General features: G+C 42.8%; 1 protein-coding gene across 2 annotated transcripts in view; it reads right to left on the bottom strand.

Annotated features, from left to right (window-relative positions):
* The window catches only part of LOC119185245 (insulin-like growth factor 1 receptor), a 111,214-nt gene that overhangs the window by 27,950 nt on the left and 64,634 nt on the right, over positions 1-18,630 (bottom strand). For both annotated transcript variants that reach the window (XM_075896154.1, XM_075896161.1), the window contains exons 8-19: positions 17,194-17,341; positions 16,257-16,477; positions 14,651-14,786; positions 14,163-14,216; positions 10,913-11,076; positions 9,147-9,326; positions 7,636-7,867; positions 7,061-7,421; positions 5,964-6,099; positions 5,259-5,425; positions 3,605-3,773; positions 1,068-1,167 (exon numbers count right to left, since the gene is read on the bottom strand). In XM_075896154.1, coding sequence (XP_075752269.1) covers positions 1,068-1,167; positions 3,605-3,773; positions 5,259-5,425; positions 5,964-6,099; positions 7,061-7,421; positions 7,636-7,867; positions 9,147-9,326; positions 10,913-11,076; positions 14,163-14,216; positions 14,651-14,786; positions 16,257-16,477; positions 17,194-17,341 — 2,068 coding nt within the window. The remainder of the gene's footprint in view (positions 1-1,067; positions 1,168-3,604; positions 3,774-5,258; positions 5,426-5,963; positions 6,100-7,060; positions 7,422-7,635; positions 7,868-9,146; positions 9,327-10,912; positions 11,077-14,162; positions 14,217-14,650; positions 14,787-16,256; positions 16,478-17,193; positions 17,342-18,630) is intronic.

Raw genomic sequence — 18,630 nt, 5'->3', positions numbered from 1 at the left:
GGGTAGCGTACGCGCGTGCACTAGATGCCGAATACTGGATATAGTCAGTGGCCGTCGATGTTGGTAATGGTCTGGTCACTCCAGGCCGGCGACGCCAACGACAGTACCTGCGATAAAAAACAGGGTAGATGGCCGACCGGTCTTCGAAAGATCGGTGGCAATGTGAAAACAAGGGCCTCGTCTGGCGATGCGGGGTGCTCAGAGAAGCGGGGAGGACAAAGGACAGAGGGGTGCCTAACAAAAAGCAGTCGGGGCATGGAGGAAGGAAACAGCTTTCCTTCCTCCATGGGTTGGGGAGAGCGGCAACTAGAGGGTCGTGGAGGCAGGGTCGTCGTTTAACAATAGGAATGTATGGGCACTTCGCCGATGCCTGATCGGTGGTGTCGAAATTGGTTTCCCGGGAAGTCGGCAGACCGCTGACTCCATTCACTGTAACCGATCAGCGGCGCTCGGAGACGTTCGTTGTAAGTGCGATTTTGTGCCATTGAACCAATGTATATTTTGACGGTCACGCGGATATTGTTCGTTTTAAGCAAAAGTTCCTTTTAAGTGGAGCCGTTATATGTGGGCTCGTCTGTATATAATCAGTGTAGCGTAAATATTAAATTTGACATGTTTTACAAGTTATCTCTTGCATTCCAGCAAAAGTCAAATCTTGCTACTATTCAAAGTTGCTTCCACTTCCTTTGAACTTAGAAGAATGAAATTCGCACATGCCTCGTTTCACTTTAAAAAAAGAAATGCTGTGCAAGTTAGCTGGGTCATCACTACCCTCATTTTTATTTATATTAGTGATATACACTATCCATATTCATTTAAAAATTATTCGACCAAATTGCTATTGACATTGAATTCGCTTCAACCTGGAATTTACCATTTGCACAGTTATATGTTGGCTCGATACATACATGCAGGTTCAATGGTATGCAAGATGCATCGATGCTATAGTGGCATTTTGACAGCCGAAAATGTCGCCACTTCTGGAGAATGAAGCTGAACTTGACAAGGTTGAGGCGGCGAACAAGAACTCTGCCAAGAGGGGATCAGTAGTGCAAAGAGACACTCACTTCTTCTTCTGGTAGATGAAGCACATGGCTGCAGCAGCTGCGGCCACGATGGCCACGACCACCAGGCAGATGGCAATTATGGCTCCTTGGGAGATCACTTCTACCAGGAAGCACACGAGAGAGGGAGAAGAAACAAAACGGGAAAAGCAGAAAGAACAGGACAATGTTCAGATTCAAGTTTGAGCAGCAAATGTACAAGGAAAAGGACGCTTGTAAAAACAAGAAAGACAAGCAAATGACTTGCACACTGGTTAAACCACAGATACAGCTCATTCTTGGCCGCGCCCCGCCGTGGTGGTCTAGTGGCTAAGGTACTCGGCTGCTGACCCGCATGTCGCGGGTTCGAATCCCGGCTGCGGCGGCTGCATTTCCGATGGAGGCGGAAATGTTGTAGGCCCGTGTGCTCAGATTTGGGTGCACGTTAAAGAACCCCAGGTGGTCGAAATTTCCGGAGCCCTCCACTACGGCGTCTCTCATAATCATATGGTGGTTTTGGGACGTTAAACCCCACATATCAATAAAATCAATCATTCTTAGCAGCATCAAGCTTTTACTACATTACAATGCCACGAGCACTTCTCATTTTCGCTTTTTCTGTATTCGGTTCATGTCCACAATGACTCTCAGCGACTGTCAGCAGAAACCGCGACTCAGTGTTCTAGAAGATTCTCCATTGTTGCAGATCGTTCTGTCAAGATTGCGCGCACAACGCAAAGGTTACAGATTCTTCTGGAACTTACGTGGCCACTGGCGATAAAGCTAGAATATTCAACGGCACATGTATAAAAGCCGATGCACATCACCACTTGTCACTTGATTGACGGCCAACACTCTGTTCGCCGCTATCAATGCCAGTGTGTATCGCTATAACCCGACTTTCAGTTTGCAGGCCACAAGTTCGGCCAAACAAACAGTTTCATTTTGGACGAGCCATCTCTGCCTTCGTCAGCATCACAACCTCGTGACGATATTGTATTGTGCAACATAAGAAGCAATGTGAACAGGGCTGGTACAGGCCTGCAAAGCGAAAACTTAAGGATATTCAAGGACTTTCCAGGATCGGTCACAGGTTTTTCAAGGACTAAAAGGGCCTGCGCACTGTTGAAATTTTGTTACTCTAGAACTTCCATAAATGACTAATTTTTATTGCACTTATATACGAGCATATCACAGTTATAAAAAACGTGTCTAGTCTGCACCTAAGCTAACTTTAGCATCACTTGCTTCACCGCTTTTGCAATAGGGAAGGAGTCAGCACCCAAAAAGTGTTACGATTTTCTCTCTTCGTTTGTTTGTGGTTTGAAGCAGTGAAACTTTATTCCCCATGGAGTTTCGAAAAATGAAACCATATTCACTCATGCCAAATTACTGTTTCTGATATGAAAAATTTGTTAGGTTGATGACAATCTACTTCATTAAGGAGGCTGCAATGTCGATTGGAAGTGCTCAGAAAATTCCAAGGATATTCGAGGACAAAAAAATTTTCCAGGGCTTTCAAGGGCCTTAAAAACCCTTGAAAAGGAATTTTTCAAATTCAAGGGTTTTCAAGGACCTGTACGCATCCTGGTCAAGATAGAAAGAGTTAATTTCTTCTCTGCTCTTTGCACAAAGCAGAATAATGTATAGCAGTGCACAGAAAAGTGCTTGCTGAGAGAGAGTGGGTCATGCTTGCATTACATTCTGGGTTCTGGCTGTTCACAATATGAATAAAGGCCCCCTCTTTCCGACCTCAAGTAAAAATTTTCAAAGACCCTAGTTCCATCTGTGAGCAGCTGATCACAATACAACCTAAAGCAGTCTTTATGGACAGGCCCACCAAACGTGTAATGGCAGCATTCTATCAGCAGACACTAGCACTATCATCACAGCAGAAGCCGGCCTACATGTAGACTTCAGATATCTGATCATTGTTACGTCAACTACTCATACACATAACCTTTCTGGCTAGTGACACTAAGTGACATTAGTGACCCTTTCTGGCTAGTGACACCAAGGCATGTCACTGTTTAGAACTTCCTTTTCACTACCACTAATAAGATAATTTTATACCAGACAGTCATTTTTCAAGTACAGTAGACTCTCAGTAAATGAAAATCGGTTAAATGGAATGACCGCTTAAATTGAACAATTGTTTCTGACATGACTAGGCTTAGTACTTGTATTCTGCACACCTGTTCATCTTTCGACAAAGTAAACTGCCGTTAAAGGAAACATGTTTCCCTGGTCCCTTCAGGCTCCACTTCACAAGAGTCGACAGCACTTTTCTTTTTCTTTCTTTTCCAATTCACCATCACATCTATCCACATCTCTTTTTACCTTCTCAGAATTTTGATACTGGTTATATTACATTACTTCGTTTTCCTTTAAATTTATAAATCCACAATGATCACACAGTTTCCATTTCTCGCCATTATGTCGTAACGCTCACCATATCTTCAATCCCTTCACCAATCCCCATATCTTCAAGTGTGATAACCAAGTTTAGTGCCTATCAGTAAAGTAGCCCAATGAAGTTGTGGTGAAAAGCTATAGCTCACCCGTGCGTTCAGCAATGACAAAGTAAACTGGACGGGTCCAGTTTCCTGGTCCAGCCAGCGATGAAGCCATCACACGGAAGGAGTAGTTACCCGGTGCGAGACCATGAATAACACGCCCGCCATGTCTAAAGAATTCGCTGTGGGAGACGCAGAACTGGAACGGCTTGAACTGGAAAAGAAGAGGAAAGAAACATCCACTTTGTTCATCAGCCTTGCAAATAACAGATCTTGAGTAATCCCTAAGTTAACTATTCTCAATGTCCATATTTCACACAGAAAATATTCTAATTTCAAATACGAGTATTTACTGAAAGTAATATCGAACATATCTTGTTCCATTAGCTCCAAAGCAGCGTAGTCGACTGGACAGGTTGGGTCATAATTTCAGGTTCACAGCACAGATGAAAACGGGGTCTATGTCACGACTACTGTTGTCCCTGCTTTCATCTGCACAGCAAACCTAAGGTACCGATTGGTTCAAGTGAGGCTACATGTTAATGCAGAAGAGAGCGTCAAGATTCTCTAGTGCTACACAGAAGTCCAGCACTGGAAGCCTTCCTTGTTTTGCTTCAAAAAGCAATTTGCGTACTTACTAGATGGCTTACATTTTTGTCTGAAAAATATAAATGAGGATGACGCAAACATTAATTATGACATCAGGAAAGCCACAGTAACTGTCAGCAGCATGAGAAATTAGCATCTAGTCTTTATTTTTTATTGTTCTTTTTTGTACTTCGATAGTAACAACACAGATTCCCAATGTGCATCAGCATCAATGCTGTTGACATGGAAATTCCGTTAGCATTCTAATGCCATCATCCTACTTACGCACTTGCAATAGTACTTGAAGAATTGTCAGTATTCAGATGCCCACAATGAATTCATCTTGTGAAGTGATGAAGCTGAGTACATTGCACTGTCGTACCGCACTCGACTGGCTCTGTTTCATACAGGGCAACGTCCACGCTGACCCTTCATCATAATGAGCCAGTAATTTTTAGTAATGAGCCAGTAGATGCATAACACGTCATGGTGTGCGAACTCGTATAGTCAAAACGACTGACTATACCGACTTTTTGGTTTTTGTAGGGCATACATGTGTTGCCTCTTCAATAAACTTCCAGTAGAAAGTGTGCACTTGTGTTGCCTTCCTCTTCTCCAAGAGCTGTTATGTACTGCATCCTACTTCTTGCATTCACAATCAACCTTTTAACAACTAGACCAAATGACTATTTTGCTACGTAATCTTAATTTCCTAGAAATCAACTCTGCTCAATGAATTGTTTCTTTTTTTTTTCTTTGTCACTATAGTTATTCTAAACTCCCAAAAATTGCACCCCACTTTGTATCAAGTTTTTTTTTTTTTTCAACTAGTTAGCATTCTATGATTTTGAGTAATGTGGCGAGAGGTGAATGTTCCACTGAATGAGGAAAGAAAATAATAAAGGAAAAGAGGGGCAACAGCTTTGCTGAAGTGATAATGTCAAACCCAACTGCACTCTTCAGGACGCACGTGTGCAAGGCGTCCTTTCAATGCCCAGAGAAAAATGAGATGACATCAACAGATTATTGAGAGCTGTTTTCCGAGAAACAATTTTTTTCCCCTCTTGATTTCCTTTGAAGGTTCCTTTGAAAGAAATGAAACGTGCCGAACCTTTTCTTGGTTGACCATTTTGTACTCGACTTGGTAAGACACAATAAAGCCATTTGGGTCTGGCGGTGGCGCCCACTTTACAAAGAGGCCGCCGACGCTTCCATCAGAAGTGGTAGTATTTTCGTGCTGGACCACCACTGAAGAGCTGTCGATATCGTCTGCATCAGCTGTACCACGCAAAAAAGAAAACAATATTCAAGTTCAACTTTTTCCTAAACTTATACCACCCAAATCCACCAACTTATCGTGGCAATGAAGTGCTACATAAAAATCTTTCAGCGGTATCACTGCATTTGAAGCAAGAGGTGCAAGCGAATAAATGGACACAATTGACAACATACCACTTTTTCACAAAGACACGGCGCCCCATAAGCTGCTATGCTATGAAACGCAAGAGGTAATGTGCAGATGAACGGTAAACCACATTTCAACAACAATTTATCAGGTAGCTCAGTCAAAAAGGGTGTGCTATTCGTAAACGCATGCACAACAATGATAAATTTTCATTGATGTATCCTATACAGAGACATCGCACATCTGACAATGTTTCCCTTCTGCCACGAGGCACTGTATTGTTGTTGGCTGCAATGTGGAGTTACGATCATTTATGTGGTGGCATTTTTTATAAGCGATTAATGATCAATGTTTATCAATCCTGTTTCAGTGATCTTTTCTCCAAAACGCGAAATATACGATGACTCTTACGGAGGGGAAGTGTGCGGATCCGTGTGAGGGACTCCACGCTGCAACACATTGGCTCGTTCTCAAACTTTGAATCAGTCTCACAATCGTAGAGAGGCTGCTTGAGCCGGTTCAGCAACTTCTTGTGACAAGCAAGGACCTGCACAAAAACAAAAATGGCACTGAAATGCCAGACAACACTACTAGCCGGGAATGACCTCCTTAAGCTATGGTCAGTGGCCACCAATGTAATATAGTTGAGAACATGTAAAAACGACTATACAGTGTAACAAATGTCAAGACAAAATATAACTATTAGCTACAAGAAGAGCTAAACTGGAAACTCTGGATTAAGTTATACAACTTGAGTTGTTTTTTTTTTTTTCATGTGCACCTTAATTAAGCACACACGCTTCTTTGCATTCCATACCCACCGAGATGCCACTATAGTGGTGGGGAAACGAATCCATGACCCATGAACCGTGGACAATAAGATCAATTCATGACAAAATCTATGAAAAATAACTGATGTTCAATACAGCTGTTCTGCCTCAAAACAACTTTTGGACAAGCTTAATGCTTTAATTTCTCCCCCTCTCTAGAAACATGTTATTGAGAGCATAATTGAGGTGTTGTGTTACTGAGGGTGACATTGACATGTGCACCCACCTTTGGAATCGATCAGCAAATAGCAGAAATTGCAATCACAAGCTCCTCTGTTTGCTTTCATTTGGTTATGGTAGTGTAATTTCTACTTTTCGTTCTGCAGCTTTTTTTTTTTGTGCTTAACTAAACACTGCATGCCCCACATCAGCAACAAAGTGATGACATCGATCGTGCTTTCTTCATACCATCTTTCACTAACACGAGGCAGTGGAGAGGACTATGCAAGTGGACATTCCCTCATGCTACATGTTGACGTTCAAATAACACCTTTGAATGTATCTTTCTGGTACATAATGTCTTCGTTCAATAAACCAAGTTTCAGTCTGTGCTCGTTTGTCTCTTCCTTTGCGATCCATTAGTTTATGCTCACAATATTCCACTATGAATATACACCAATTAGCCCGCCTATACCCTTCTATACCGTAACCGTTGAACTTTCACTGGATCGCACTCACCCGTATTGAGTAATCCGTGAAGTGGTGCAGCCCTTCTTGCAGCATCTGTGTCTGATTAGACACCCAGGCACAAAAGTGGTGCTCCGATGAGGATGCATTGCCGTTAGACGAGCCGCACGCGTCGAAGACGTCCAGCATCTCCTTAACAGAGGAGCCTCCGTTTTGTAAGCCAACTGCGGCAGCAGGTGAGCTCAAGGGTGTCGGAGGGAGCGCCGACGAGGGCAGAGACAGCGGCGATGGGGAAGTGATGATTTCCGCAGTACTTGCACTCTCTCCCTCCAGGCCGTTGCCAAGCCCTGCCTCACTCCCTCCTTGCAGGTACGAGCGCTTATGCCTTTCTGTTGCAGCAATCGGGTCTGGTCTGAAGCAAGAGAAAGGAAAAACTGAGGGCTCCTTATGTGTTGTTACAGAGACCCCTTACCAGACACGACAGCGAATTTTGCTTAAACACCTTCAGTTTCAAGGTGCAGCTAAAGTATTGCTGAATTCTTCAACTGCATAAAATATCACACTGCGATTGTTGTAATGGTGAAAAGCATCTAATGCGATTCTCCCAAATTTAGAAGAGTGCATACCTTCTCAGAAAGACAACGTTATGTATGGCGTCCTCAAAGCTTGCCCGATCCTCAACTTCTTCTTCATTGACCTCACGGTCCTGAGGGAACAGGCACGGTGGGCAGGTGTCATTCGATGGTGGCTTGGCAGGCGAACTGTCAGGGGACTTGACTATTGGTTTTTCGGCAGGCTCTGACGGTGTGGGGGCTAGTGGATCTTTGCCATCCGACTTGCCCCGAATTCCCAGTGCCGCTGCGCTCAACAAAAAACACGCAAACTAAATTAGATGTGGCACATACTACCCCGAAACAAAGCTAGAGCCACCACAATGGCGGATTCTTTCTGGCCATCTAAAATCCTTCTATGAACACAAAGCGCTGTGCATTAAGCCTCACTGGAACGACTGCAATAGCCAAGAAACTAACTCGTGCCCTCTACAACACCAAGTAGTCACTGTGGCAAGTAAAAGACAGATACAGTGTCACTCAATCATCTCGTGTGATGCTAGCGACGATCGAACTCCTACTAAATGAATCACAGCTAAAATTTAGCCCAGTGGACAATTAGACACTTGTATTAATTTTTACTTACTTCTAAGAGCAGATAACGTAACCTTAATTTAAAGGTTTTTGAGCAAGTAGTGCACTTTAGCCACTTTAAATAAGCCACTTTAAAATAATTCAGACCAAGTCGTGCCAGACACGAATCAAGGGTTGGCTGTGGCAGTCAAATGCAGGAGGGCTCTGATTATAGTGCTGTGTTTTACAGCCCTCTTACTGCCTGCTGAATGGTATGTGCAATATACCCGTAAAATATTTAATGTTAAGTCCCAAGCAAGCGCCCCTACTGAAGAAAGTGCCCTTTTCCTTTATTTTTTTTTTCCTGGAGACTTGAAGTATGTGTCGATGACCCACTCAATGATTTTTTTTTTTTAGCCTGTTCTCAGCTACACAATGTTGTAGCTGCACTCTTCCTAGAAATCCAAGTTTTGGGAATCATTGAGTATGTGCATGATTTTTTAGTACGTGTATAGTGTGCTGCCTTGGAGCTGCATTCCCAGTTGTTCCAACTGTCTAACACTTGAGAAACCTTACTCCTCACTTGCTATAACACATGAAATTTCACAGGAGAAATCCCTCTGGTTCCGTAGAACGGTAAGTGCACGCATGTTCAACAAAACATTTCTTTATAAGAACAGGTGCGCATTCTTATTGGAGGGTCTTCCGCCACCATGCTGAACTTTTTTTCTGCAACCAAACAAGGGCCCTCCCTCCAAATCTCGTTCAATTATATTTCACCAAAGGAGGGGGGCACTCACTCGGCAAATTCTGGTAAAATCGACTATTGAACCTTATTATTAGCTCTGAAACTGCTCTTTTTAAACAAACTCAGAAGAAACAAACTCAGAACAAACTCTGAAACAAACTCAGCATTTTTATCCACACGCTTGCGCACACACACACACACACACACACACATCAATGGGGGCGCCTATCGGCAATAATCCCAACAGTAAAAGTACGCTACTCACGGTCAATGCAATAGTCCCGGTTCTCGCCCAAGTACTGGTGTTGAGGAGCACTGGGCTGGGCTATGCCCACTACCCGATAGTACCGTACATCCCCATTGGGGTGCTTTGGTGGCGTCCAGCTGATGAGAAGCTTTGAGTCTTTAACAGGATGTGCTTTCAAGTTCTGAGGCTGGCTTGGTGCTGAAACACAATAGAACCAAGAAAAGCAACACTGCTTAGAGAGCAAAAAAATCCAACAGTAACATTTTTTTTTTTTTGCAGAGACCATTCCAATGATTATAAAAGCACAGGCAGCTTTTAATGTGCTTTTTGAAAATAAATATGCACTAATGGCACATATTTATTATGCAGAAAACATTTCTGTGGTGACTTACTTTATTACACAATTTTATGGACCACAAAGCAGTCAACTTGAACATATACTGCACAGTATGCAGGGGAAACCATCATAGCTGTAATTTGCCGATTAGTGTGGTTGTCACACCTTTCCTTTCCAGGTTTCGCAAAAGTGTTCTTCCTGATTTCCAGTTAGTTTTTTTTTTTTTCTGCAGGCATGAATTGCACTCACCCAGCCTCCTTTACAAAACCAAACCAAAGTGGATGTTATGTTCACAACAGCCCTTACTCAATCTTTTATGCATGCCATGCCACTTGCTGCCAATGCTATTTAGGATTGGATCATGAGCCCATTTGTTAACCATGTCATGTTTGGTGCCATCAATAGCATTGGAAATCTCTGCTATCTTAAAGCTCATCACAATCACATCAAACAGTGCTGCATATCACGTGCTAAGGATGCATAAATAAATGAATGGCAATGGTGCTCTCTGAATTCATTCAGTGGGGATTGTTTCTTAGCTTCCCTAAGCCATTTGCACTGTGCAGAGGCATGAACTGGCCTGTTGACAAGAAGTGACAAGAACAAGTATGCAATGCACAAAAACTTGTTGAGCTGTGCCTCACATTGAAGCAATACACTAGGAATAAATGAATAACAAACTAGAAGTTCAATTCAATGTCAAAGTAAATAGAAATTTTCAAGTAATTTTGAACCAAATGGTGGGAGTAGTATTTATTGCATATTTTAGAAAACCCAACTAACTTCTACAATATTTCAAGAATTAACAATAAACATGTACGAGGATCACCTTTCTGGTTTAAAGAAGTTGAAGCACATTCAAACACTGGCAGGATTTGAATAGAAACAGGGTCTACATAATAAGCAGTAAAACAGGTCAAGTTTTAAAATTTGCTATACTTAGTGCATATTAGCCATCTTAATGCTTTTAAACTTTAAGAAAAAGGAAATTGATTGAGGTGCAGTGAATACAAACATTTTAACCTTGACGTGTGATTTCATGGCAGAGAGGATTTTCCTTGACAAGGTTGTTTCATGGCAGAGCAGTCTCATGCTACAGTGAAGCCACTTTTTAACGGTGGTTACATGCGGTCGATGGCACATCTATTTATTCATTTAGAATAATTTTAATTTGCGTGGAAGCATATTAAAACATTGAAGTATTCATTAAAATACTCGGAATGCTCGAATATTCAGCTATCCCTATGCTATATTATCACGCTGGAACTGAAGTATTCATTAAAATACTTGAAATGCTCGAATATTCAGCTATCCCTATGCTATATTATCACCGCTGGAAATTGTCGATCAGCACAGTATACACCGCACCACGTATACAAGAATAGAAGCAAACTTTTTCGTTTCCAGTGCAACAGCTGCTGAGATTGTAACTATGAAGTGTTCTCACATGCAGGAAGGGTCTTGAAGTAAAAGATGTCACTCTGTGCCCCTTGTGTTGAGGTTGTCGTGAACAGCGTGTAGGCCTTGACATAGACAGCATATTGCGTGAACGGCTTTAGGTGTGCAATGATCTGGACATCAACACCTACTTCTGCATCAACCATCTTCCACCTAAAGTAGAGAGAGAGGAAAACTGTTAAAAAAAAGAAAGACGACAGGCCTGTGCAGAGCGCACACCACACTCTCAGCAAAAGCTGGAAGAGCGGCCTTTGTTTTAAATCAAGCTTGTGACATCCGTTACCTGCATGTTGCCCACTACACTATAAATCATCATAATTTTCGTGTCATGGCAAAGTGCCCACTATGCTATTATTCACAATTCTTCGAAAAAGCATGGTACCTGCTACACACTAGTAAGAAATTATGTCAACGTTGTTGATGCAGTGGCTGACGATAATGAAGAATTACGTCAGAGGCTTTAGTAATGAGTTGGGGCATTCAATTACCCACTCATTACACAATTCACATTTTGTGATGCCTGGTTGTTACTTCACTGTTCTAAAACACTTTATTACACAAGTTAGTGCGATTCATTATCCAACAGGAGGCACATATAGAATCAGTATGCAATCAGTTTCAAGCACCGCTGTAGCTCTGTGGTAGAGTTCCGGGCTACCACGCGGAGGGCTCCGATTCAATTCTAAATCAATTCCCAATCTGTCTTCGGTATTTTCAATTTATTGGAGTGCTCTTTTTCTTATTTCGCATAATAGTGGTTACAGACACCTGCGGCGAAAGCTGACAACTACGGCACCAGAATCTGCCCTTGTTGTGATTTCACATCAGCATTCGCTGTAAAAACTATAAAGTAAAAGCTGGAACTAGGTAAACAAAACAAAAAACCCTTAAGAACCATTTCTACCATTGACCTCATAAGCAACACGTCCCAGATTAGGCTGCGCTTTAACGCACACAGAGACAAAAAAAATATCTGGCAGAAACGAACCATTAACGTTGAATATTTCATTTCTTTTCTAGCGTCCGTTCTGTGTGTGTGCCACATTTTGTTGAAAAAGAACGTGTGCCAACTTGACCGATTGTCCTTGCCACTGCTTATGCAGTAACACACCTCCAATTCACACATCACACACAGTTTATTGAACTTACGTTACATACAATCGAATGGGGCATCATTACTGTTCGACCTCATGGCTTTTCAGCCGTACGCATGATGCTTCCAGAGGCATTCTAGCCATCCGCAAGCAAGCCGTGCATGTGTGTATGTGTTGTGACAGCACAACAATGCCAGTGCTCCTCCTCTCTGTTGTCGCACGCATTGTACTCCATTTCTTAACTGTTCGGTGTGGAACCGAGGTTAGGCACTTGCTTACCACACAGTAGATCAACTACAATTTCTCAAGTTAACTTAGAAATTTTTTTACATGATTATCATAATGAGGCCATAGACATGGCACAAAGCAAGTTAGGGTAAAAGAAAAAAATCCTATTGTATGTAATTATACACTCAAACATCATTATAACAAAGTCACAAAAATACTTCGCTACATCTAAAAATTCGTTACGAATGGTTATTCATAGCACTGTATCTATAACAAAACAATTGTTCACTTACTTCATTAGTACCAATACGTTATATTTGTGTTCATCATATGAAGCTTTGAGTGTACACCACATGGATGATTTAGCATTTGGAAACTAACTAGGCTCAGACACAGCCTCACGAAGGCTGTTGCCTTATCTCGTTAAGCCTTACTAAAAGCAGGCAGTAGTGTTGAGCGAGCATGGCCTGAGGACCAACTAGCTCTAGCTGCATAAGAATTGAAGCTCATAATTGCAGCTTAAGGCGCGAAAACGACACGGACGAAGAGAGACAGTACACACACACGGAGCGCCACTTCCAACAAAGATTTATTTCGAAAGAGCACAGAACATATATAGACACCGCGCGCGCCGTCACCGTGCCTTAATGCGCAGCCGCATTTAAGTAGCGTAACTCCTTTGGCGATAAAGAAATGGAGGCTACGCTAACGCACAGATCACCTAATTCGATTATTCTCTTGGCCTCAATGATTAGTCTTACTGATTTATCAGGGCTTCGGGCGACTACCGCGCAGGCGCTAAAGTTAGGAACGCAATGACAATCCCGGCAGTGAATTGCGAGGTGGCCCTCTCTGCCATTCCTGACGTTGTTATTATGCTGTCTTAGCCTATCATTCAGGCATTGCTCGGTATGGCCTACGTACCATCTACCACACGAACAGGGGAACTCGTAGACCACACCCTTCTGACAAATTACATACTTGTTCTGGTGGTTCACATTGCAGGCCGGAGCTTTCCTGAGAAAGGGGTTAGTCATCTTGCAGAGCCTGGAAAGTTTTAACGGCGCAGAGAAGACCACCTTTACATCAACCTGTTCGGCAATCTTTTTCAAATTATGGGATACGCGGTGTACATAAGGAATCACAGCAAGCTTGACATTATTCTGGGGCGACCCTTCGCTTGTGTGGCAGTTCCGCGACTTCTTCAAAATCTTCTCCGCCAACTTTAGCGCCTGCGCGGTAGTCGCCCGAAGCCCTGATAAATCAGTAAGACTAATCATTGAGGCCAAGAGAATAATCGAATTAGGTGATCTGTGCGTTAGCGTAGCCTCCATTTCTTTATCGCCAAAGGAGTTACGCTACTTAAATGCGGCTGCGCATTAAGGCACGGTGACGGCGCGCGCGGTGTCTATATATGTTTTGTGCTCTTTCGAAATAAATCTTTGTTGGAAGTGGCGCTCCGTGTGTGTGTACTGTCTCTCTTCGTCCGTGTCGTTTTCGCGCCTTAAGCTGCAATTATGTTAAACCAACAAGCCCAGTCTGCTATTCTCAATTGAAGCTCCTTGCGAGAAAAACTGTAAAGTAAAAACAATTTTGCACGAAAGCAACATAAAACAATCTAAATTATAAAAAAATTCCAATATTAACTTTCTCTTCAGATCTACTCTGTACAGGAAGGAGGGAGGAACAAAGGGGAGAGCTAGGGAGGTTAACCAAGCACGTGTTCACTTGAATATTGTACACTTGGAGAGCGGAAGGTTATATTGATAAAGCTTTCATCTTTCATAAGAAAAGTACGTAGCAATCATAAAAATTCCAGACGCAAATTAGACCTCAATCCAAAGATGCAAGAGACTTTATGATTAATCCATTTTGCCCCCTAAAAACAGAGAGAGAGAGACTAGAAACCATACTCACACATCTCCTTTGCAAGCATCCCGACCGTCATAGAGTGTCACATTTTGAAACGGGCTGTAAAAAAGGCAGAAGAAGCAGTGTGGGAACAAAAGTGACTGGAGGCTAAACTTCTTTGTTTAACTATGGTTTACCACTTCTTATGTGACCTGTCATCAAGCAAGACAGAATCTCGCAGGAATACAGAGACTTGAGGTGATAAAAAGTGGTTTAGAAGGCTCCAATGCAAGCTTTGACCGTGGGACCTCCTTCTGTATACTGAGTGCCCGTCACATTACCCAAATTTTAACAATCAAATTCCAATTCTGAACAAACCAAGTTGCTCGAGGCCATGTTTTGACGAACGGCTCGTCTTTTGTCAGAGCAGGCAACATTTTTACTGGGGCTATTGAACATCTCACCAATGACAAAGAAAAGCTCTTCTTGCTGCTGGCTTTAACAACATTGCTCAATTTATCACTGTTCGAAAAGCAAACATGTTCAACACTTACGCTTCCCGGTAGTACACCACATAGCCAAGAAGAGACCGCTTATCGTAAATCACTGCTTCGAACTGCAAGGACCAGTTGATGACAGCAAACTTGTTCCCCACTTTGCTAAGCGTGGCGTTAATCTTGTGAACATCACCTGTGACAAGAAGCAATGGCCAACATTGTGCATAATAAGTGAACCAGTAGCAGTTGCTATGACTGCACTTCAAGACACTACAGGTTTTAATACTGCCCAAAAAAACATTCAAAACGCATGCATCAGATCAGTCAAACCTTGACTACTGCGAACAAGCACGTAATCTTGCTGGTACCAGACACTGCTGTGGGTTTTAAACTCAAATGCATGTAGTTCTGAAACTGCAGTACAGCACTGATATAACAGAGTCGTATGTGCAAAAAAAACAAAACTACTTTGTTATATTGAGAATTTTGTTGCACTGAAGTTTTTGTTTTACAATTAAGCGTATTGTGTGATGTGTACCTTCAAGATTCCCATGCGGCTATATTTTACACAGGTGCATACGTGAAAATACTACAAGCGACCTTATAGACGACATTAAGGAAAATTAGAGATGAGAGCAGTTTAGAAATAAAAAAAGATCATTAGCATTGTGTGACATCGTAGCAAGTGCAAAGAGGGCATTGTTGTTGAGCACGAAATGAAAACTCAGCGACGCTGCACATGAACAGCTAACCTACTACTAGATGTCCAGGACATAAAGACAACCTATGATTGATTTAATTAGGTAGGGGGCACTACGGAGGATGGATGGTTAGAAATAAGTATATTGAGAGGTCCTGCAGGCTTTAACGACCCGGGCACTAGTCACCTGTGACAGGTTGTTAAGATCTTGTCTCAATACCGCTTTGAGAGCACACCAGAAGGCCAAAATTTCATCGGCACAGCGAGATGGCCCATCTCCACCACATTTATTTTTTGTCTATTTTGAACTTGGTATAATAACTTGCCGAAATTCGCCCTTTGTGCGACCTGCCACGGTACTGCATTGCCAAGCTCAAAAATGACTGTCCGATTCTCAGCCATAGTGACCGCACTTCAATAAAGGCTAAAACATCTGTGCCCTTCATTTTAGGCACACAAAAAAGACCACTAGGTTGTGAAGTGTGTTGCACAGTTCCCCACTACAGTGTGCTTAATATTCTTGCCAGAGTGTGACGAGGTTTATTGAAGTGCCAAAGTCGCAACGAGGTCGCGACGAAAAAGGACCGTACAGCAAGGCTGGCAAAAGCGGCACAGACTCTCGCGCAATCAGAACGCGAGGCTTTCGTCCTCTTTCAAGGCGCTTACACGCTTGTCCATCTGCTCCACTAAAATAGTTTTGACTCATAAAGCCACCGAATATAATTCCCTATTCTGCTTCTTCAAAATCAGAAGCCATATTGTATCACGGAAACTGCGTCACAAAAGTACGTTGTTAGGAGGCGGGAAAAATGCACTCCAATGAAAGCACGAAAGGAAAACGAGAAAAGCTCGAGACATCATTAAGTGGAGATCAGACCACATGTGCATCTTTTCGTACATGCATTTGTGTGGAGCATGTTTTCGAGTGCTTGTTTTTTTAGTTCTTGCATAAAGGGCACTCACATGCTGCCCGATCTCCGTTGGTGTGCGGCGATACGTCATGGTCGCTCCACTCCTTGATGTTTGTGTGCTTCTTCAGCTCCCCAATTCGACTGATGCACAGCTTGGGATTGATGTGGAAGAACACCCTGCCATTGTTCAGGGTGAGCGTGCGATTGGATGGCTGGCTTGACCAATCCCAGAGTAATTGCAGGTTCTGGTTGTCCAGGACGATGAGGGAGTAACTAGGTGAAATAAGATTAAAGGTGCAAAATCTTGAATAAACAATAACCCAATACAGCTGAACCCCTTTAAAAGAGACATGCACCTGGGAGTTCTTGTTCCTGATACGAGGGGCCCCTCGTTTTTTGATCAAACCCAATTTCCGTTTCGGGCATAATGGTGCTTCTTATTACCTAACCAGTGTCTTCTCACGTCAGTGTCTCTTATAATGGGGTTCAACTGTACATGTATACAGACGACAAACTTGGGGGATGAGCAGCACACAAAACCTGACATTCAGATCGCTCAAAATTTTAGGTGCGAAATGGCTTGACACAAACTTAAGCAACAAAAACTAAGGGCTTTATTTACTCAATTGCAATGAAACCTTTTATTTTCCATGACTTTCATTACTTGATAAAGTTGATCTTCTTTTTGCAAAATAAATATTCTAGATCCTGCAACTTTACGATTACGCTGACAGCCTGTTCCTACACATTCCAATTCAGTCTATAAACAAGCTGACCGAAGTCAGAATCAGTTTCACGTTCAAATCGACACATTTTCATTCTGTTCCTTGTGCCACAGCATGCTGTGGCATTTTCACAACAGTGGGCTGCACATTTGAGCTGACAATCATGCGGGCCTCAAATAACTAGCATGCTGCTTCATGTCGTCCCTGCGATTGACAACTCTCTCAGCCTCCACAAAAAGAAGAAGGACAACATATGTGGCTTACTATGTCCGGTCAAGTGCCTTGCCGTGGATGATCCGAAGCTTCTTCAGAAAGTTCAGGGAGATGAGCTGGTTTGATCGGGTGACCTTGAGGTAGTCTCTGATCTCCTCTATCATATCCAAATTGGTCTCCAGTTCCTTCATTATGTTCCCTGCATAAAACAATGGCACGAAAAACTTAGGGGTCTGAAAATACTAGAATATACAAATATGAAGCAAATTCCAACTTGTCAAATATTTCGATTCTCAAATCATTTGACAAGTACGATCGACGGGATCGGTACGAGAGAAAGCAGAAGAGTGCATGCTTGCTCATACAAGTTTCCTGTCGTTGAAGGAGGTCCTTTTAATTACGTACAAATGCTTAATTCATCTGGTGTCGCCGTATCGAGAGAACCAGTTTCTCCCAACATTATCGAGAGGAGCTTCCAGAATATGGGGCATTCGAATCGCGCTTTGGGAGGGCGAGGGTGTTGACGTGGTCACGACAATGATTCTCGGTCGGACCTTTTGGATCAGTGATTCTGACTAAACTGCGCCTGACCGAATCTGACTGGTTAAAGTATGTGCTATTTATGTTAAATTATGATGTACACTTCGTTTGTGTTTCAATTTAATTATTTTTTATTTCGCATGCGTTCGCGAAATCCCCGCATAAATTGCACCCCACCTCCCCTTCGGAGCCCTAAAATCGTGAAAAAAGATTGCCCAAACTACCGTATTTACTCGCATAATCCTCGCACTTTTTTAGCCAAAAAAGCGATGCTAAGTTGGGGGGTGCGAGATTTACGCGGGGAGAACTTTTCACGAGAACGCACAGAGCGAAAAAAAAAAAACGAAGTGGCCGCAAATCGGGATTCTCACACCAGCAACTAACAGCAAGCTTTGAGAAGTACTAATTAAGAGTTACCTTAACAATAAAAGCAGAGGTTCAACACAAGGCAAGATTTATTTGAGACACAAAAAGTGCAAGCAAATAGTCGAGAATTAGAATACCATACGCAAAGCTTGTGGGCGTTGCGGGCATAATGGTAGCGTTCGTCGCTCAACAGGAGCCCTCAAAAGGTAAGCTTACGACGTCAGTATTGGGCTTATGGCTATTTAACAGAATCGTCCGCAGTTTCCTTCTGACGAAATAAAGTTTACCATCAATCCCAGTTTTAGGCCCACGGCAGGCCCAACGCGTCTTGGTGGCTTTCAGCTGTCGTCACCAGTAGCAATCACAAAAACTCGTAGACTCCGAAGGGCCTACCAGCGGCCCTGTTGCCGTCGTTTAGTGCCGTTGTCATCTATCACTTGGAACTTGAAGCAGCCGTATAGCTTCAGTATCACACCATAACGTGCCTAGATTACCGACACAGCATACAAAACACGCCGCAACGCGCACTGGCCACTTCGGCTTGGCCTGGATTGGATTCAATTTGCGTGCAATAGTATGCTT

Source organism: Rhipicephalus microplus, chromosome 1 (assembly GCF_043290135.1).
Source record: "Rhipicephalus microplus isolate Deutch F79 chromosome 1, USDA_Rmic, whole genome shotgun sequence".
Taxonomy (NCBI): Eukaryota; Metazoa; Arthropoda; class Arachnida; order Ixodida; family Ixodidae; genus Rhipicephalus; species Rhipicephalus microplus.
This window is presented reverse-complemented; position numbering and strand designations above follow the sequence as displayed.